Raw genomic sequence first — 23,418 nt, forward strand, 5'->3', positions numbered from 1 at the left:
ATCATACAAAGTTTGAAGTTCCTAGGCCTAGGCGTTTATAGTAAATTGATCAGAAACCGTTTTTACCTACAAGGTCAATGTGACCTTGACCTTTGACCCCTTGACCCCAAAATCAATAGGGGTCATCTGCTGGTCATGACCAATCACCATAACAAGTTTGAAGTTCTTAGGCCTAAGGGTTCTCTTATTATTGATCGGAAACCGTTTTAACATACAAGGTCAATGTGACCTTGACCTTTGACCCCAAAATCAATAGGGGTCATCTGCTGGTCATGACCAATCACCATGCCAAGTTTGAAGTTTTCTAGGCCGAAGCGTTCTTTAGTTATTGATCAGAAACCGTTTTTTACTTACAAGGTCATTGTGACCTTGACCTTTGACCCCCTTGATCCCAAAATGAATAGGAGTAATCTGCTGGTCATGACAAATCACCATACCAAGTTTGAAGTTCCTAGGCCTAAGCGTTCTTGAGTTATTGATCAGAAACCGTTTTTTACTTAAAAAGGTCAATGTGACCTTGACCTTTGACCCCAAAATCAAATAGGGGTCATCTGCTGGTCATGACCAATCACCATGCCAAGTTTGAAGTTTCTAGGCCGAAGCGTTCTTTAGTTATTGATCAGAAACCGTTTTTACTTACAAGGTCATTGTGACCTTGACCTTTGACCCCTTGATCCCAAAATGAATAGGAGTAATCTGCTGGTCATGACAAATCACCATACCAAGTTTGAAGTTCCTAGGCCTGAGCGTTCTTGAATTATTGATCAGGAACCGTTTTTACTTAAAAGGTCAATGTGACCTTGACCTTTGACCCCTTCACCTAAAACTCAATAGGGGTCATCTGCTGGTCATGACCAATCATCACACAAAGTTTGAAGTTCCTAGGCCTAAGCGTTTTTAGTTAATTGATCGGAAACCGTTTTTACCTACAAGGTCAATGTGACCCTTGACCTTTGACCCCTTGACCCCAAAATCAATAGGTAATCTGCTGGTCATGACCAATCACCATACCAAGTTTGAAGTTCCTAGGCATAAGGGTTCTTAAGTTATTGATCCAAAAGCATTTTTACCTACAAGGTCAATGTGACCTTGACCTTTGACCCCTAGACCCCAAAATCAATAGGGGTTATCTACTGATCATGACCAATCACCATCTCAAGTTTGAAGTCCCTAGGCCTAAGGGTTCTTTCATTATTGATCGGAAACCGTTTATACCTACAAGGTCAATGTGACCTTGACCTTTGACCCCTTAACGCCAAAATCAATAGGGGTCATCTGATTGATCATAACCAATCACCATACCAAGTTTGAAGTTCCTAGGCCTAAGGGTTCTTTTGTTATTGATCAGAAACCGTTTTTAATTAAAAGGTCAATGTGACCTTGACCTTTGACCCCTTGACCCCAAAATCTATACGGGTCATCTACTGATCATGACCAATCACCATACCAAGTTTGAAGTTCCTAGGCCTTAAGGTTCTTTAGTTATTGATCGGAAACCGTTTTTACCTACAAGGTCAATGTGACCTTGACCTTTGACCCCTTGACCCCAAAATCAATAGGGGTCATCTACTGATCATGACCAATCACCATACCAAATTTAATGTTCCTAAGCCTTAAGGTTCTTTAGGTATTGATCAGAAACCGTTTTTAATTAAAAGGTCAATGTGACCTTGACCTTTGACCCCTTGACCCCAAAATCTATACGGGTCATCTACTGATCATGACCAATCACCATACCAAGTTTGAAGTTCCTAGGCCTTAAGGTTCTTTAGTTATTGATCGGAAACCGTTTTTACCTACAAGGTCAATGTGACCTTGACCTTTGACCCCTTGACCCCAAAATCAATAGGGGTCATCTACTGATCATGACCAATCACCATACCAAGTTTAATGTTCCTAAGCCTTAAGGTTCTTTAGGTATTGATCGGAAACCGTTTTTACCTACAAGGTCAATGTGACCTTGACCTTTGACCCCTTGACCCCAAAATCAATAGGGGTCATCTACTGATCATGACCAATCACCATACCAAGTTTGAAGTTCCTAGGCCTTAAGGTTCTTTAGTTATTGATCGGAAACCGTTTTTGCTTTTAAGGTCAATGTGACCTTGACCTTTGACCCCTTGACCCCAAAATCAAAAGGGGTCATCTACTGGTCATGACTAATCACCATACCAAGTTTGAAGTTCCTAGGCCTTAAGGTTCTTTAGTTATTGATCGGAAACTGTTTTTGCTTTCAAAGTCAATGTGACCTTGACCTTTGACCCCTTGACTCCAAAATCAATAGGGGTCATCTACTGGTCATGACCAATCACCATACCAAGTTTGAAGTTCCTAGGCCTTAAGGTTCTTTAGTTATTGATCGGAAACCGTTTTTGCTTTCAAGGTCAATGTGACCTTGACCTTTGACCCCTTGACCCCAAAATCAATAGGGGTCATCTACTGGTCATGACCAATCACCATACCAAGTTTGAAGTTCCTAGGCCTTAAGGTTCTTTAGTTATTGATCGGAAACCGTTTTTGCTTTCAAGGTCAATGTGACCTTGACCTTTGACCCCTTGACCCCAAAATCAATAGGGGTCATCTACTGGTCATGACCAATCACCATACCAAGTTTGAAGTTCCTAGGCCTAAGGGTTCTTTAGTTATCACTCGGAAACCATTTGGTCTACGGACCGACGGACCGACGGACCGACAGACCGACGGACCGACGGACCGACAAGTGCAAAGCAATATACCCCCTTTTTTTCAAAATGGGGGCATAATAATATTGGAACAATTCATTCATATGTTTGACTTAGAAACTGAGAGTTTTTGCGAAATTTTAGAGTTTCTGGCGAACGTGAAATTGCCGATGTTCGAGATCAATTTTCGGATAGAATCTAAATATCAAAGAAAACTAAAGCGTAAGTGTATTTTTGGTTTGTTGTCCTGGCATTTCGGCACAATATCTTAAATTCTTAAATATCTTATTGAACTTTTTAGTAAGAATGAAACTAAAGCAAAAATGTGCCTAGAAAATGCCGAAAATATTCGACAATCATTCAAAATTACACTCATTTGTAATTTGAGAAAACAGTCTGTAAACTTGCGGCGTAAATAGTCGATAATTTTATCCTTTTGTCGGTAAAATTTGCTAATTTCCAATCAACTGTTGATCTATCGCCTCGTGTTATATCTGGTAATTACATGTACAGCGCGTGTATACATTAGTCTGATCACTATTCAGAAGCGTTATCGCTGATTGGCTAATCGCTTCAGGGGTCGATGTGCATAGGACCGCCTACCTATCTAGACTGACACGCACTGACGCATTTGTGTATTTGTGGTTGTAAACAATCGGTAATGTTTATGCGTCCCTAGGCAAAATTAAGCGTACGTGGAATCCTTGTCCAGCTGTAATAAACATGCGTACCGGTACACCGAAATAAGCGTGATAGAATATAAACTTTATTTATGTTTTTATTCTTTGGATGAGTATTTTTGTTTTGTTTTTTGAAACCAATTACATCATGGTACATGGTCTTTAACCAGCAAATTGTTTTTAGGTTGACTTCATATAATTTATACTCAAATCGTATTTTTCTCGATTTTAAGAGTGTGAGAAACAGTGAATGTATATAAAAAAAATTAGATCGCGATCCACGATCTCTGGGCTTACGAATATTCAAACTCGATTTTTCACTTTGATTCGTGATTATCCGAGTACTCGGATACTCGCCCCAGCCCTATAAATAACAGTATTTGCAATAGAAATTGTAAACGTTATTTCTTATGATATTATATAGATAACACATGGGTTTGTGGGTAACAGTAAAAATATCATCCCGAGGAAAATACTGTTACACGAGGCGTAGCCGAGTGTAACATTATTTTTACGAGGGATGATATTTTTACTGTTACACACAAACCCATCGGTTATTTGTTTTATTACCCCGAACAAATACTGTGATGATCTGAATTTGTCAACTAAACCTAACTGTAACAAAAAGAAACCAAGAATAGCAATAACTTAACTGACCTTTCCTTGCAAGTTTTAAGTGTACTGTCGTCCTACTTAAGAAGCTGTTTTTCTTTTATTCTTTAACGCAAGTATTAATATATACCAGTCATAAACATACAATAAGCTTTGTTTTATTTAGAAAACAAAACACTAACCCATTTATACGGTTATGATCTGTAAAATCTGAACCTTCTGTATCCAGAATTTTCTTCGCATGGTTTTTGACAAAATGCATTTACAAAAATAACGATGATATCCTACAGATGTCTGCCCACCAACTCTTTCTGTAATGTTTCACTGGTTAAAATTGTTAAATAATCCTTTGTTGCATGCTTAAACCGTCTGCATGTTCCAGTTTGACACAAAATTATTCACATTGCAATTACTTTCGTTGAAAACGGATGTTTACTTTTCGACTATTCAACAAAAAGATATTTTATATGCATAAAGAACTCTAGGGTGCAAAGAACTAAATTTCATGAGAGTCATAGTTACTTTGGTGATGCCCTATCGTCAAAAAGAAGAATGTATCGAGAGAAAAATGGCGGCTATTTTATTTCATTTTATTTAGAAAATAGACCACGTGATCAGATTTTAAACTGTTAAAAAATATTGTTACCTATGTAACAGTACAAAATTCTTAATCACGTGGTACACTTGCATTAACAGTAAGAAAACTTCCAGAGGCCTATGGGAAATTAACATTACGAAAAAAGTGAGGGGTGAATATATATCTTTCGTTTTGTAAAATATTTAATGTGATTAAGTGGAACATGTATTGACTTTAAGATGTTAAATCATTTCTCAACTTGTTATTGTCGAAAATATTGCTTTTGAAGCTTATTATGGCAATATTATACTCAAACCATGAAAAAAAAATGCGTATATGAAATGTGAGATGTAATAAAACATTTTGAATATTAATTTTTTTATATATTACAAATTATATAAGAAATAGATGAGACTTTATCATTTCTTGTCAATATAACTACAATTCTACATATCATAGTGTAAAATATAGTACATTCAATTAAATACATTATATTTACACAGATATAGCTCCATAGTTTCAATTAAAATTAATCGAAAACATGAAGATCTTTTTCAAATAACAACCATTTATTGATTGATTGGTATTTTGTTTTTTAATTAAGTCGTAATGTAAATACCATAAAAAACCATCACTACTTTGAAATGCCAATTCAATATATAACATAAATTAGGTAGAAGTCGCCAATATAACATGCATGTGTTTGTCACAGAAAAACTAAATCTTTACAAACTTGAAGAAATTATAGATATTAATACATACGCAATTACAAATCGCGCATTTTCATTATTATCATTATCATAATTCCTTCACTTCAAGTCTGGGGTCTAATTTAATATATCATGCCCAAGCATTTTATATTAACAGAAATTATATATTATAACTGCTATGTAGCCATTCTTCAATTCTATGTAACATAACATTAAACGAATAAAAAAAAACAATATTAAATTATTGCTTAACCTTAAGTTTACAATATTTCATCGGATACTTTTATGAAAACAATTTAAATATTTGCTTTTTGCTTTTTATTATTTCTCGAGGTACATGTATCTGTGATTCTTAAGTACAAAAATGGAGATAGGGGTCGAAATGTCTTACCCACTAAAAAAAGTCATGTAAAAAGGGGTCTAAGTGTCAAGGGGTCTAGAAGTCATCTTAATATCGTAAGGGGTCGAGAAGTCAATGGGTCTAAATGCCTTACTTTCCTTGAACCCATGACTGTCAGAGGACCAACTGAGCTATTCGACCGGGAACACATTATCTCTTCAATAATGAACAGTTCTAAACCATAACATATTTATCCATTATATAGATATTTGTTCTCGAATTTCTGATGTTTACACAGAACTCAAGGTTAAATGTAGTCACAGGATGAGAAAAAAAACGTGCAGCTTGGCCACAACTCGAACCTGTGACCCACAAAAAATGTACCGCGGTTGAGCGATTGAGCTATCTGGCCGCTTACACAGTTTCTCCCCTAAATAGTGAACAGTTCTAAACCGTGACAGATTCTTTTAGATATTCAAATTAGCAGGTAGATTATTTCTTAATTAATACAAATAAGAAAACGAAATAGAAAAACTTACATACTCAGTCTTAATTAAAATAACAATTTATATATTGTATAATTATTTTTACTGAAAATTACGTTATTGGTTGTGCCATTATTAATATTAGGTCAATTTAAAAGTGAACATAGGTTACATAACTGTACTTATATATGTACAATACGTAATTCTTTGTACAGATAAAAAAACTAACCATTTTCAAGATGAGAAATTTTATGGAAACCGATTTGTGCCATGTATTTTGCATCAGGGGTCACCAGGCGAAAACAAACAAAACCGAAAATACAACAAACGAACCACTTTGTGGTATTTTCATGTTTTCTTTGGCGCCGGTTACTTTTTGTACTTTGTCGGTTTTCATGTGGCACAATCACCAACTATAAAATTTAGTGCATAGATTTATACAAATGCAAGCAACTATCTACTCTATGAATAGTCTGTAGTCGGATTGACTCTGCCCGAAACCTGGCAGTTGTGACCGGTGTCCCTCCATTATAAAAAAGACAAGAATTTGTAACAGAGTTACCAACGTCCCCCGCCCCGGGAGTTTTATATGAAGCATAAAATTGTGCTATTTCAAAAGATTGAGGTATGGATCTCAGGACATTCAGTCCACAATTATGATCAATGCTAGATCTGCAAATGTAACAATAAATTTGTTAAAAAAATAAAATGAAACACGGAATTTAAAAATCTATCATGTTAAGCTTTGACCTCTAAGTGTGAACTTGATCTTGGAGGTAGGGGAGCAGGTGTTGTACATGACATAACGTCTTATTATTGTGACTATTTGTGCCAAGTTATTTCAAAATCCCTTGAACTATGAAGAAATTCTAGATTCAACACAAAATATACCCTATAACAGACTATGTTAATTTTTGACCTCTATGTGTGACCTTGACCTTGGAGGCAGGGATGCAGGTGTTGCGCATGAGACATCCTCTTATTATAGTGACTATTTGTGCAAAGTATTTTCACAATCCTTTGATCTATGAAAAAATTATAGACCTGACACAAAATATACCCTGTAACAGACTATGTAAGTATTTGACCTCCAAGTGTGACCTTGACCTTGGAGGAAGGTGACCGGTTTTTGCGCATGACACATCATCTGATTATTGTTAACAATTATGGCAAGTATTTACAAAAGTCCTTCATAGATAAGAAAGTTATTGACTGGACACGACATATACCCTCAAATAGACAATGTTGACATTGAATGAAGAAGTACGACCTTGACCCTGAAGGTACGGGTCTGGTTGTTGCGCATGACACATCGTCTTATTATAACAAACATTTGTGCAAGTTATCTCAAATTCCTTTGATAAATGACAAAGTTATGGACCGACACGAAAATATACCCTGTAACAGACTATGTTAATATTTGACCTCCAAGTGTGACCTTGACGTTGAAGGTAGGCAACTGGTTATTGCGCATGACACATCGTCTGATTATCATGAACAATTATGGCAAGTATTTACAAAAACCCTTCATAGATAAGAAAGTTATGGACCGGACACGAAATATACCCTGTAACAGACTATGTTAATATTTGACCTCCAAGTGTGACCTTGACATTGGAGGTAGGCAACTGGTTTTTGCGCATGACACATCGTCTGATAATTATGAACAATTATGGCAAGTATTTACAAAAACCCTTCATAGATAAGAAAGTTATGGACCGGACACAAAATATACCCTTTAACAGACAATGTCAATATTTGACCTCCAAGTGTGACCTTGACCTTGAAGGTAGGTGACTGCTTTTTCCGCATGACACATCGTCTGATAATTGTGAACAATTATGGCAAGTATTTACAAAATCCCTTCATAGATAAGAAAGTTATGGACCGGACACGAAATATACCCTGTAACAGACTATGTTAATATTTGACCTCCAAGTGTGACCTTGACCTTATAGTTAGGTGACTGGCTTTTGCGCATGACACATCGTCTGATTATTGTGAACAATTATGGCAAGTATTTACAAAATCCCTTCATAGATAAGAAAGTTATGGACCGGACACGACATATACACTCAAATAGGCAATTTTGACCATGAATGAGCAAGTGTGACCTTGACCCTGGAGGTAGGGGTCTGGTTGTTGCGCATGACACATCGTCTTATTATAATAAACATTTGTGCCAAGTTATTTCAAATTCCTTTCATAAATGACAAAGTTATGGACCGGACACGAAAGTGTGACGGACGGACAGACGGACGGACGGACAGACGGACGGAGCCTATTTCTATATCCCCCTTTTTTCTTCGAAAAGGCGGGGGACAATAAGACAGGAGCTGTCGTTTTCAAACTATGCGCATGTTAGAAAAAAATAAAATAACGATTCAGAATATGATATTTTTGAGACTTTATAAAATATATTGCATGATTCAAGTTTAAGGATATTTTCATCCCTTAAAGGACCAGTACTGACCTACTAGCACAGAGAATGTGGAATATATTTTTATATTGCTATGTACCGTCCGGTAGAATTGCACCATGAACCCTGTCATCATTAGTAATGGATACTAATTTAACCTCAATCTGGATAGGTCATTATGTAACCTGCCAAATCTCACATGTTCAGAAAACAAACCACAACATCCAGGCTAAGTCACCCTTTACAATATTCCTTTACCTCTATTAAAGATGGTATTATTAGCTAGCTATGACTGGGTATAAACCTATAACCTGTAGACTAATCAATACATTTATTATCATTTATAAATTTGAATGCACCTATATTCATAGTTTTGATTTTCTACCTTTCATTTTTACCAAAGTTTATTCTATTTACAATAGAAAATAATAATTAGTTTCACATAGTGTTTACCAGATTCCTGTAGCAGAATACCTGTAGTTATGTACTAACTGTAGTACATAGAAATATAAACAAATCCAGTCTAAGGTGTATAGCCAGTCAAACAAATTATATCAATAATCACTCCTCCGGGCCTCTTTGCTTCTGATTAATTTACACCTGGTAAATTTTCTCATTATTCTATTTACAACAAAATATAAAGCAAACTTCTAACAGCCATACTGTTTATATACAACAAATATAATACTTCTAGACCCCTTGACACTTAGACCCCTCTTTACATGACTTTTCGACCCATAGTGGGTAAGACATTTCGACCCCTATCCCAATTTTTAAATAACAGTTTCTATATATTTTTGTTTATATAGAATGCTTGGGCGTGATATATCAAGTCAGAACCCTGACTAAAAGTGAAGGAATTATGATAATGATAATAATGAAAATGCGCAATGTGTGCATTGCGTCTTTATTTTTATCTAAAATTTCTACAAGTTTGTAAAAATTTAGTTTAATTTTCTGTGACAAGCACATGCATGTTGTATTGGCGATGTCTACTTAATTAATGTTATATATATGAACTGACTTGTCAAAGTAGAAATGATCTCATATTTATGGTATTTCCGTTATGAATTAATTTATAAAACAAATACCAATCAATCAATAAATGGTTATTTTAAATATATATATATTAAAAAATATGAAATATATTTGACTGATATAGTACCATATTTCATGGGTAAAATTAAATAAATATATATATATATTACAACTATATTGTAAATTATGATATGTAGAATTGTAGAATTGTATTGACAAAAAATGATATAGTCTCATCTATTTCATATTTATAACAAAAAAATATAATCTCCAAAATGTTTTATTACATCTCACGCTACATATACGCATTTTTTTTTATTGGCTACACATATTTTAACACATCTTACAATGGTTAGGTTATAAATACATGAATCATAGAATATGGCTGAATGCTCAAAATACACGATATCGACCAAAAATATGTATGAATTGCTCGACCACGAGGGCCATGCACGTAATTCACGGATATCCGATAGTCAATATTATCATGATAGCCAAGATGACCACTGCGTTTCAAACGAAATAAACATTCAAAAGGGCTAGAATAAGCAGTACTGATGTCCCCTTGTAAAAAATATGGATGAACCTATGAGGCCATTTAAACACTTCACTTCACTTCACTATCTAGCAGGTACTCGCGTTAACGTAAAGCCCGGCCTTCGGGCCAGCTCTTCAAGCTCGCTATTATTGTAATTAAACTAGACTGAATACATGTAGCTGTGGGCGTAATTTAAACGTCACGGTAGATAAAATAGAAATATCACTGATATTTAGCCCTGATAAAGTTAAACAGGTGCGCATAACCATAACTAACACTAGCATCTATTTAAAAGGACATGAATCAAATATCTTTCACCTCTTGCTTTTAAAGTTAAAAATGTTTATCAAAAAATAACAATGGCGCCTGTTGTCATATTAAAATTCCTGTAAAATATCTGTTTCAAGTAGTTCCATGTTTCGAAGAAAAAACATAGCATTCGCATAAAAGTTATACCATAATATGCTGCATTCATTTTGATAAAAAGGTTTATATTAACAGTTATTTTATATGTATATAAGACTCCCAACCGTCGCGTAATAATACAATCGCGTTATATCACCAGGTGTAACTACGCGTAACCGGTACTTCTTTACATGTACATGGTACCGTATTTTTCACTTGTACAAGAATGATTCGTGCATCCATTGAAGCTTATCAGCGCTTCAAGTTGTTCACGTCTTTTAGGGAAAAGAAAATAGGGGTTTGATATAACACAATATTAAAAGGATAAAATAACTGTCAAGATTAATGTTTATGTCTCTGTTGAAACACAAAATTGTGTCAAAACATTTGCTTCTATCAATGCAAATATATGATTACAAGAATATTGAAATTTCAACTCACAATATCCATGTCTTTTCCTAACGACTCGATTAAATCACTCAGTAACAATTATGATGTAGCTTTTTAGATATATATATTCAAATAAAATTCTATGTATAAATATCTCTTACCTAAACTGTTAATTTAACTTAAATATGAATATTTCACATCTCTTGAAATAGCTTATCGGATGGCTACAGGGGCGTCACAAATTAAAATACCGATGTCTGTGATTGGACAGGATTTCGACGCGTTATGTGATAGACATACTGTTTTATAACACTTTACGGTTTTGCAAAGTTAGGTATTTTAAATAAATGGGGGACATGTCAATGTCTTAAACATTTATAAAAATGTATCCTTTATCTTTTAAAATAAGGGAGACAAAATATTTGAGTACGAATGAACAGACGTTTATTTACTAAATGAAGAAAAAAAAAGAATGATAAAGGCTTTTTTATATGATTAAACTAAGTACATAAACACTCATTATAAATAAGACGACCCCTATTTCAAACATTTCAATACAGGGAAGACGAAGTTCGGTACATTGTCAGATGCCCATTAATTATTTAGATGTAACGTCACGTGTGAATAACCGTGTGTACAATTATTCAAATTGCGTCGATAAACTTTGCGTCGATTTAAACTACAAATTATTTTGAACCTTTTAACCTTCAACGATCTAATAACTACGGAAGCCCATTGAGGTCGTTTTGAGTTAAAAGTTAGAACTTAGATGTTAGATCTTAGAACTTAGATCTTAGAACTTAAGTCTTAGCTCTTAGAACATAGAGGTTCCGTATAGGCGGGAAAACGCCATATTGAATGGAGTTGTATGTAAGGTAAACTTTTATTTCTTTATTTTTATATTTTGTTTTTAAAAATTGCAGAGATAAAGCTATTATTTCAAAAAATTAGGTGATGTTATCTGTAACTTAACCGGCGTGGTGAAAAACAACCAATGTCAATAAGGGCAAAGGAGGCTATTTAGGCCATTGAAGCTATTTTAGCCAAACCTTGTAACAGAAAAGTCGATCAGGGATACAAACATCAAAACTGATAGCCGTTGCCTGTCTAAGTGTACTTCCCCAATTGTCAACTTTGGAACAGTATTCAGAATTGTGTAACTGTCAGTTTTGTTGGTTTCGTGATGTGTACAAAATAATTTGTGTATGTTTCCTATTGCAGAATATTCTTTATTCCTTTCAAGACGACGAAAATGGTGTTAACATGGGCATGGATGTTTGGAATTGGCTGTTATAACACCAGTATCTAGTGTTGTGATCATGGATTGAGCTGACATTCTCAGAGGGGCACATTTAACAAGACTAGAACTGATTACAAATAACTTATTTATACTTACTTTTACAAGGCTAACAATCTTGTCCGACGCAAAGCACGTACATCTATAAAGACGAGGTATTAAGGGACCCCATATCTGTAGTAATCCTGAGGAGTGCCAAGTGTTGAGGTTTCGATCGATGTTGTACAAATTGGACTGACTACCAGTTGCAATGTCAAGAGATTCTGTAATGAGGCTAATGCCACAAATCGACCCCGAGGAACTAATCAACGCTAAGCCACTGATCATCTCGGCGAAGATATGTCTCGAAATTTAAATGTCCCTTACTGTGTGTGGCTTGTAAATGGTTACAAAAAGTTTAAGCCATATAAATTCTGCATCCACGGAGCGATCGACGGGTACAGTCGACGCATTTTATGTCTCGATGTATCAAAGAGCAACAACACGCCCGCATATATATCGCCATACTTCATTGACACATTACACGAAATAGACATTCTACAGAAATGTTTATCAAAGTTCTAAGTTCATCATTCTGGTTTAATTTTCAAGGTTATAGGCATGTATGTTTTGAAGGATTAAGAAACGCAATATTTCCTTAATCTTTTAACAAAACGTTTAAAAATATGTATTATGTTAACTCTTTATTTTTAGATGTTTTATTTCATTTGAACCATGCTTACAAGAACATCCATCGAACACTTTACGTCCTTGTTGTGCCTATTCAGTAATGCGATTCCTTTTGAATATACTGGTGCAAAGAGCAGCAGGTCACACCATCAATCATTTGTGCAGAATTATGTCCTTTGTCACCATACGAAATTGTAGCAAATGGCATTTTTTGTCAATACTATATTACACAAAATCCTTGTCTTTTAATATATTTATATAGCATGGTAAACCCAAACGCAAACTCAGTATCAAACCGCTGATAATTTCATCAAATACATGTATTAATACAAGATAGCACTTCGTTAAAATTAAGGCAAAGGTTATCTTTTATTTAAGTGGCCACTGTGATCTTGACCTGGTACAAATGGAAACACGAAATGATTGATCACTGATGCAAAGTGCACATACATGTAATTTGAAATGTAGAATAGACACACACTTTGATCGGACCATTTATTGAAACTTTGACTACACCAGACATTCCCCATAAACAGTTATCTTGAAACAGTTCAATAGTTTTACAACAGCATTCCTGGCATCATTTAGCTCAAAGAATATTCTTGGGACACACAGGTTGAAAGGTCTGAAATCACATAATTTTTTTGTAAGCATTACAATATATAAAAAACAAAATAATCAATTTAATAATTAATGAATAATATTATATATAATTAATAATTCTGTATGCCAACACGAAACACAATTGCATGTTCGTTGTAAGTCATTGTAAAAATGCTCCACGATCATCTGTAAAAATTCAAGGTACAAGGTTACGGTTCGTTTATGGCTGTCAAAACCTTTCTGTCATTCGACGACAACACTCGAACAAGTTTCTCGGTTACAATCAGGCCCTTTATGTGATCCATAAAGTACTGGCATATCTTTATGTCTTCTTGATCAACACGATGACCACAGTTATGACCACCATAGATTCCAGGTACAAAATACATTATAGCAGGTCTTTCGAAAGGTATTTCAAAATTATTTTGGGTTTAGCTTGTCATTTAGACCTCTGCTTGGATCAAATCCGAAAAACAATATCTTAGACATTCCATGTGTACACGATTTGTTAGATCCAAATTTTGAAAAACCTTGTTTACGAAGTAATCCCTATCAGAACTTTTCAACCCTTATACTTTTAATGTGCCGTTAAAGCAAGCAATGCTACCGTTTATTTCCGGCGAGTTGTCGTTGTTTGAAACTGTTTGAGCCATAAAATGATTCGACTGTACAGATCGCTCCGAGGTTGCATCACAGTCAACATGGCTTTCACTTGACGTATCCATTTACGTTCCATACAAAGTAAATCAGTTCTAGTCTTGTTAAATGCGCACCTATAAGAATGATAGCTAAATCTGTGATTACAACTTGTTATTAGTGAAACAACAAACGGCAAAATTCCAAATATCCATTTTTATAATCAGAAAAATGTATGAATAGGAAAAATAATCAAATTATTTTGATACACATTAGAAAACCGACATTTTTTAATCATTATTAAGCTATCAGATACACAATTTTGAATATTGTTTCAAATTTGATACTTCGGCAATTACAGGCAACAGATATCAGTTTCAAAGCTTGTGTACCTCATCGAAGATTTTATTGGTAGCCAAGTTCGGCTGATATAGCTAGAACTGGCTAAATAGCACCTTATGGACAGCTTGTTGAAGAGAGCTTGGTCGATCTTTGTCTCCTATTGAAATTGGTTGCTTTTACCAGGCCTTAACATATAAGATATAATCACTTAATCTTTTAACGTTCTAGTTTTATCTATGCAACTCTTTAATTAAAGAAAGATAATGAAAAGTTTATCTCACTTACATATTCTTGTCTAACTTGCAGTTAATATGGCATTTTCTCGCCTATACGGAACCTCTAAGTTCTAAGAGCTAATACCTAAGTTCTAAGATCTAACATCTAAGTTCTAACTTCTAACTCAAAACGGCCTCAATGGGCTTCCTTAAATAATGGTACATTGTTTGATAGTACTTTGTATTTTGTTCCAAAAGTCAATGAAAGTCAAGTAATATGAAAAATAATCCTTTAAATAATTAGTATGAGGTATAGATTTCAGAAAAAATTCATTATAATCGATTGAGCGTAAAATATGTACACAATGTAATTCATTGTGAGAGAAACCAAAAATTCCACTCATATACAACGGTGCTAGATTATTTAAAGATTGTTATCTAGATGTACATGCTCTATTTATTTTAGATCTATGTATGAGGGATTCATGGAAGACTCTGTGGGTATCGCAAGGTTGTTCATATACTTTAGTTCGCATTGTTGAACCAACGTAAGGGATTACGTTAGATGACCAGAGAATGTTTATAAATAACTCTGGAAAACAATTTGTTACGTCAACAACAATTTACGAAATATATGACGTAACATTAATGTCTCGCGCTTTTTATGGACAATTCAAGTGAACGGTTAGGCATATTTGACCTCATACAGATAATTTTAAGCGCGTTGAGATAAGTTTGTCTTTATGACATTGAAAATGATTTTTGCGGTAAAAATCTGTTGAAATTGAACCTTCAATTCATAGAACAAAAAACTTTTGATGGCATTTAAATAATTTTGAACACCCTTGTTCACACGCATCTGCATTGCGGTACAATCCAAGCAAAAAATTACATATAGGACCGATGTCGCCCCGATATCATCTGCAATGTCGGCTCGATATCGGCATTCCATGTCGGCTCGATCTTGGAAATGCAACCGATATCGATTTATCGACCTACAGCCGATGCCATACCTATTTTAATAATTACCAGCATATTAGTTTGCTTTCCTTTGCATCGGGGGCTGTAACATCTAACAAAACAGATATTTATTTTGCAAAACCTTTTATTACCACAGCAAAATTAAACTTTCATATGCATGATAATATATTTACACATACATTCTTCAATGTTTAAAGAACCATGCATGTTAAACTTACGATTTTTCCTTGCTTACACACATAAAAACTTAAATGATAATGTTTACATCCCATAACGATCAGTCAAAGGTAAAATTTATGAACAAAAATACCCAAGTCATGTGACTGACAACTACAACCTTGCTATAGTTCAAGACTTCAAGTTATACTTTAAAATAAATTTAGTTGCATTTTTCTTACTTGTTCCTTTGCTTTTTTTTTTACATACGTTGCTAAAACTATAATTAAATTACACTGGTTGCACAAAGTAAACTTTTCACGATAACATGGAATAGAATAAAATTAAATCAAGGTGCTATATAAATGCTAAATATATATCATTCGAGAATTATTTTAGTATATACATGTAGACCTGAAATCTTGCAGTTATCTTTATTATATTTAGTATCTGTATCAGACTCAAGTGGTCACAAATTTGAGTAAAACTTTAAAAGAATAATCACTATAGTTGACTTTTTCACATTATCATGTTCAATAGAAGAGTTAAACAGGTAGTGTTAATACAAAATTCACCTAACTTAAGGAAGAGGGAGGAGCTAAACAGCAAGTGTTTTATCACGCGGTTACAAAATCAGAGCAGTGCTTATTTAGTTATTTGGAAACAAAGATCGGTTACTAAGCATTAATAATTGTGTTGGAATATGGCATCAAAAAGTTCAGCAGAAGTTTCAGTCCAGGTAAATAATAAATTTCTTGATAAATGTATTTTAGTTTGATACATTAAATGTAGCCTTAAAAATTTTATGATAGTATTTAGGAAAAATAAATTTAGGTAATTATTTTTCAAAATTTAATAAGGCTATGTTACACAGTAAAGATTTTATCAGATAAACAACATTGATGATGATTCGGCGCGCGTTGACCTGTGACGAAATTGCGTCGCCATCTTGATTTTAATGTTGACAAGCTGGCGAAGAAGTTTAAAATGACATCTTTAAAGAATTTTAAATACATATGTTAAGAAAGCATGGTATTTTGACAGTTTGCATATGCGGTTAACATAGAAACTGCCGATTTACAAGCAAGAAATGAAATATCTTTTAAAAGGATATCCGGCCGAAGTAAAACTCGTTAACATGCAAAATTATGTTATTTCATTTTTTTTTCAATGCAAAAAGACATAAAAAATGCATAACAAAGACATAAAAACTATTTCTTGTAGCTAAGAAAATACCCAATTTGTAAGCATTGAAATTATATTATAGCATATTGCCATATTATATATTGATGATTTTTCAAAGTAAAGCAACTTTTATTTTAGTTGCCCGTTTTAACTGTTTAAATTGTGTAATCATTTACAAATTAACCTAAAAGTTAAAGAACTATCATCATTCCTGTACATTTTATTGTAGAACTATCCTTAACATTTCATTTTATTGTTGCAAAACTATCCCTAACATTTTATGTTAAGAGCTATCCTTAAAATCTTATTTTAAAATGGTAAGAACTATCCTTTACATTTTATTTTAGAATGGTTAGAACTGTCCTTTTACGTTTTATTTTAGAATGTCCAATGAGATTCCCCGATTTCAATTTTTGATTTAAAATGACTAATGAATAATCTTCTTATATTCAGTCCTTCCCTGTAATTTTACAGGAAGTCAAACTGATAACAAACAGCCTTGTCCGAAAAAAGGTCATCTTTTAGTTGTTTAATTAACTTTCTATTAAATGTAACACTTATTTATACATTTTTTTCTACAGAATATTAAATGCATGGTAAATGAATGATAAGTACAAGCATATACAAGGCATAACTCGGGTAACGTGTTAAACTGCGACACTCTTCACCTTGTAGGAAAAACGAATACGACACTTCATATAAAGTTTTCTAAACGTATTATACTTTAAAACCTGTCACTGTGTTTTGTTGTTGTCTTATATAGCTATGTCAGACCACAGGAATCGGAAATTTTATCAGTAAATCTCAGTTCTTGTGAATATAAAGTTCACCTTTTTATTGTGCCTTACTGATAAAATTTCAGATTCCTAGGGTTAGTCTTTAGAGATGTTAGGGTACACAACAAGCCAGTTGGTTCTGACAGTTGACACCTGGCTTTTAGACCCGCAATTTTTTACTTATCTTTTGGACCTGTCAAACAGTCAATTTTATGAATTTTAGCATGAATATTTCAATTTGTGCAGATAACAGTATGAAGTCTGGTCAAGCTGGAATGATGTGCAGTCTCACCTTGCTTTCTAATGATGGCAAAACATTTTGTGTATATAAATATGACAAAATGTGAAAGTGTATTGTTGTTCCGTTCTGGGGGTTTACCACAAGTATTGCAATCATATTCTGATACTTAGTAACAACAGTTAAAGAATTATTTTAATGCTGAAAACAAACCCTTAAAGTTTTGAAAATGACTTATTTAATAAAAACTTAATACATTGTACTGCCATATAAATCCATGTTGAGAAAAAAATGCAACAATATTCAAATGTGAGCAATATATTTAAAGTGATTTCATACCCAGATGTATATATCACATTTTATTTTATGCTTTTCAGTGGATTACTGATTTTTCTGTGAAAATTATATTTGATAATTTCACAGTGAAAATTATCAAAATATAATTTCACACTTTTCAATGACGAAACTACTTTTTTTCAGATTTTCCCCATGTGGTACCTCAATTTTATTTTTGCTGACAATTCTGACAATGTCAGGCTGTTTAAAGACAAGCAAAGCTGAAATTGATAAATAACTTAAATGCCAAAAGTAATAAAAAGAAGAAAACCTACTTCTATTCATTCAAATTCTAATCACCAAATTTCGTCTCTAAATATTTTTGTTTCATTTTTACAGTCTGATAAATACATTCCTTCCACATGCAAAACTGCTCTTGATGACATTTGGACATATTAAAGTATCCAACGAGCAAAACCTGTCGTATGCTTTATGAAAACTTGAAAAGCAATGACAGCCATCAGCCCGAAGAATTAGTAAACAACCAAGCATTTCTGAGCCAGCCTTTGAAGTTTTCCATTTTCCATGCTGCTTTTTTAATGTTTTCACAGCTGTCAACACTTATTTTTTGTCTGTTACAATCCTCAAATAAGTTTTCTTTTCTTTTAAAAGGGTGTGTGACTAACAAATCCAAATGATATCCGTCTGAATCAAACACAATCATTTTCCTCCCGTAAAATACACAACTTTAAAAAATTGCTGCCGCTTACATTTAACAAAGCCATGTTTAATATTAATTTGCAGTAAGTAACAGAAATATGGATGGATGGTTGGACTTTTTCTCCTACAAGAATTGTTTGTTTTTATTATTAAAACAAGCGGTCATTCATATTCTTTTTAATAAAATGAATAATATCACCGTCATTTAACGTTGATTGTCGCACTTATTTTTCAGCTCAAGACTTCTTGTATTTAATGAGAAATTCCGAATAAGTGGCGTTCTCTATGGAGAAAACAGAATTTAATATTAACGTTAATTTTATGGAAATTTCGTTTTAACTTATTTTTAAGCATAAAATTAAAAGAAATTTTGTTTGTTTGTTTGTTGTGTAAGATGTAATTTTATTTCATCTCTTGAACTTAAAAACAGTATTCTCACTCGTGGCTACGCCACTCGTGAGAATACTGTTTTTAAAGCCCTCTCGATGAAATAAAATTTCACGTTACACACAAACAAACAAATATCCTCTTTATAATGATTATGGTGGTACATGCATGTTCGTCTTTAATGTTTTGTTGACATGTTTATGTCTTTGTGGAAAAAAAAAACATTTAGATAAAATAAAATAAAATGCCTACCTACCTACCTATCCTATTGTTTGAGTGAGACTAAAAAAAGGAATGGAGCGCCACACTATATACTGTATTTCAGTATATACCGGACAAGGCGCTTGAATGATAAAACGCTAAGATCTTGCCTTTTAACCCAACGGGATGAACTTTAACAGGTATAATTCATCTTTACACACCGATTTGTGTATGATTATGAATAAAAAATGTAAAATTCGGCGACAAAAAACGATATTTGTCTATTTTGTGATCATGATGTCTGTAAGCGTCTGGAGGTACTGCTCCAATCATGTATTGAGTTAAATCCTATTTTTTTACCCATGTCACATGAACCAAACAATTTTTAGAGCCTTATGGTTATATATTTCTGGAAATCGGTTTTAGAAGGATTGATTACGTTTACATTTCGTCCATGATTCTGTTGAAAGTATTTATTTTATTTTTTATAACCAATTTGTTTTTTTATTTTATATCCATATTAAAGGACCTGCCGGTTGATGCTCGTGCTATGATGCAGGCAATGGCTGCTGTAGAATTGTATAGAGCACAACGTGAAGTTGCCAATTACTTCGAATTGGCGTACCTTAAACTTGGAGATATGCCATACGTTGCGAGACAAGTAATAGTCTTTTTAAATAAGCTAGACTGACTTTGTGTAAACAAACAGGGCATATGTTCAATGAAATAAACTATATATATAACATATAATTCCAGTTTAGGCGTCTGTGACTAAGTTGTGAGGGCCGTTGACTTCGGACTTCGGACAACATGCTCTTAAAGATGTGGCTACTGATTCGACTAGGGTCTAATTATAAAAAAATTTCATGTTAGAAAGCTATGAAGCTAGCTTATGGAATGTCGGCGGTTCTACCCGAATCAAGCACATGCCTGACTTAATGCATCACTGGGGCGATTTAAGTATTTCTCCGCCAAGAAAACAGGAGATAGGAGTCATAAGAACTTTAAAGTGTCTATGTGACCTAGATCTCACAAACACTGAAAGTATATTTCCCAAAAAATGTTCATTATACTCCTACCACAAAATGTGGCCATAATGGATTCGCTTTGTCGCGTCCGTCCGTCTCAATTATCGTGTCCGCTCTATAAATCCTATACCAATTGAAGGATTTTCTTCAAACTTGGCTAAAATGTTCACCTCAACAAGGGAATGTGCAGAACCCATGTTTTCTATGTGTCAGCTCAAGGTCAAGGTCACAATTGAAGGTCAAATGTCAAACAATCAAATATTAGACAGTATGTCGTGTCCGCTCTGTAAGTCCTACACTTATTGAGGGATTTTCTTCAAACTTGGCTCAAATGTTCACCTCAACAAGGTGATGTGCAAAACCTATGTTGCCCATGTGACAGCTCAAGGTCAAGGTCACAGTTGAAGGTCAAATGTCAAACAATCAAATATTAGACAGTATGTCGTGTCCGCTCTGTAAGTGCTACACTAATTGAAGGATTTTCTTTAAATTTGGCTCAAATGTTCACCTCAACAAGGGGATGTGCAGAATCCATGTTGCCCAGGTGTCAGCTCAAGGTCAAGGTCACAATTGAAGGTCAATTATCACACAATCAAATATAAGACAGTATGTCGTGTCCGCTCTGTAAGTCCTACACTAATTGAAAGATTTTCTTCAATCTTGGCTCAAATGTTCACCTTAACAAGGGAATGTGCAGAACCCATGTTACCCCTTTACCGGCTTTACCGGCTTAAGGTTAAGGTCACTTCAAGGTCAAAAATTGACTATTGACTATGTATTTAAATATTTCTGAAACTAGATAAGTTATTTGCTTGAATCTTAAAGTATATATGAAATGTCACAATTAAGATATGCAGGTCAAGTTTCATAACTCTGTATAACATTTTGTCAAAGATATGCCCCTTTTTAAGCCTTCTATTTTACATACAATCAATAGTATACAATATGTTGTGTCCGCTCTATAAATTCTATACTAATGGAAGGATTTTCTTCAAACTTGACTCAAATGTTAACTCCAACTGGGCAATGTGCAGAACCAATCTTACCCTTGTGCAAGCTTAAGGTCAAGACCACACTTGAAGGTCAAAAATTGACTTGGAAAATGTTCTGAAATTTTAAGATGTACTTGAATATTTCTAAAACTAGAACAGATAATCCTTTGACACTTCTCGTATATATGAAGTGTTGCAAGTAAGATATGCAGGTCAAGTTTCATAACTAAAAAAAGTGTGTGTAGGGGGATAATTTTGTATTGTATTTTGACAAAGTGAAGTCCATTTTTATGTCTTTAAATTTATTGACTATAATATTTCTTAAACCAGAACAGATATTTACTTGAAACTTAAAACATATATGAATGGTTACAAGCAAGCTCAGATGACGAAAATTCTACAATTCCATTGAATTATGACACAAGTTATGCCCCTTTTAGGCTTAGAAAATGTTCTGATATAACCATTAATACTTAAATGTTTCTGAAACTAGAACAGATATTCACTTGAAACTATATAATATATGAAGGGTCACAAGTAAGCTCAGTATGCAAAGTTTTTCCACTCTTAATTACATTTTGACATAATTATGCTATTTTCTTAACTTCACTGCTTTTGTTTGTTTTAGTACATTGGGAAAATGAAAGGTTATTTGTAACTGTTTCGAACATGATTTGACAATATATATTTATACTATTACCTGTACAATTTGTCTTTTTTCACCAGAGATAATTTCTTTTAATGTAACTAAAGTTATTCCCTTAATCACCTTTCCAAGTCATCTTCTGTCAAGGACATAGGTGGGGGTATGAATCGCATTTAGCGATAGTTCTAGTTTTATACTCAATTTAAACATTATTCATTCTTGCCACAAGAAATGAAATAAGTGAACTTCTTTCAATTGTGTGTGCTTAATATCTTCTTCCATTAAATTATTCCCAATCACATTGTATTTATATGAATTAAATTAAATATTTGAGAGAAACCAAAGAGATAAAGAGCAATTTATTTTAATAATAAAATAATACATGTCATTCATAATTGTTTTACGTTATAAGATGTAAATGCCATGTTATTTCGTAGGTAAGAAAGACAGCTAACAACGCGAGAACGCAACATTTAATGACGATTGGGTTGATGAAGAAGTTCACTTTAACAGCGGGTCATATTGTAAATACTATGATTCCAATGATCCTTGATGCTGTAGAACTTGAGGTATAAGTAGGGAAGAAAAAGGAATTTCGCGGCCATCTTGCGCCGTCGGCGTCAGCGGCGCAATATGGCGGACGTTAGTAACGTGAGACGATGACTCAAGGTTCCAAGCTGGTAGTGTAGCAGACGACGTGGTAGATGACAGGGTTTAGCGACATTTTTTAAACTATATCGATTTTAACTAGTATAGCGGGGTTTTTCTTAAATGATAACCAGTTTGAAAATCAACGATCAATTTTGAATTCTAAAGGATTAGTATCAGCTTTCATCTTTTGGTGGAGAGCTATTGTATTGACAACGGTCTAGGGGTATTAATTAGCCATCAGTGGTGTTGGATATAGTTTAACTTTTAAGAATGGATTTGAGAAGTTATGATATAGACGTTAGCATTTTTGAATCCTTTTAGGTGAATGATTACGAGAGACACTCATGGGCTGATGACGAAGTGTTCAATGTTAATTATAATGTTGGATGGACACGGTCTTATATGATTGGTCTTCTTAGACATTATCCCTCAGAATTTAATGAAGTAGCTCACAGATATGAAGAGGGTGAGCATTGGTGGCACGAGTTATGTTATTCTACTTCAAATTTAATGAAAAATCAAGCTTATATGTAGAAGACTTTAT

At 33.8% G+C, this 23,418-nt stretch overlaps 2 protein-coding genes across 2 annotated transcripts in view; one reads left to right on the forward strand and one right to left on the reverse strand.

Moving 5' to 3' along the window:
• The window catches only part of LOC132720671 (uncharacterized), a 58,761-nt gene extending 47,681 nt beyond the window's left edge, over positions 1-11,080 (reverse strand). Inside the window, exon 1 of the mRNA XM_060704849.1 lies at positions 10,927-11,080. Within this exon, the coding sequence (XP_060560832.1) occupies positions 10,927-10,935 (9 nt within the window). The 5' untranslated portion in view covers positions 10,936-11,080. The remainder of the gene's footprint in view (positions 1-10,926) is intronic.
• Positions 11,081-16,372: 5,292 nt separating this feature from the next.
• Positions 16,373-22,792, forward strand: LOC132720672 (uncharacterized; the record flags this gene model as incomplete). Its single annotated transcript, XM_060704850.1, is given in 3 exon segments — positions 16,373-16,513; positions 20,084-20,218; positions 22,661-22,792. Coding segments are annotated over 3 exon segments (303 nt in total), but the record flags the coding sequence as incomplete, so codon positions are not given.
• Between the last annotated feature and the right edge of the window lie 626 nt (positions 22,793-23,418).

Source organism: Ruditapes philippinarum, unplaced genomic scaffold (genome assembly GCF_026571515.1).
Source record: "Ruditapes philippinarum isolate M1 unplaced genomic scaffold, ASM2657151v2 ctg3596_1_1_1_1, whole genome shotgun sequence".
Classification (NCBI taxonomy): domain Eukaryota; kingdom Metazoa; phylum Mollusca; class Bivalvia; order Venerida; family Veneridae; genus Ruditapes; species Ruditapes philippinarum.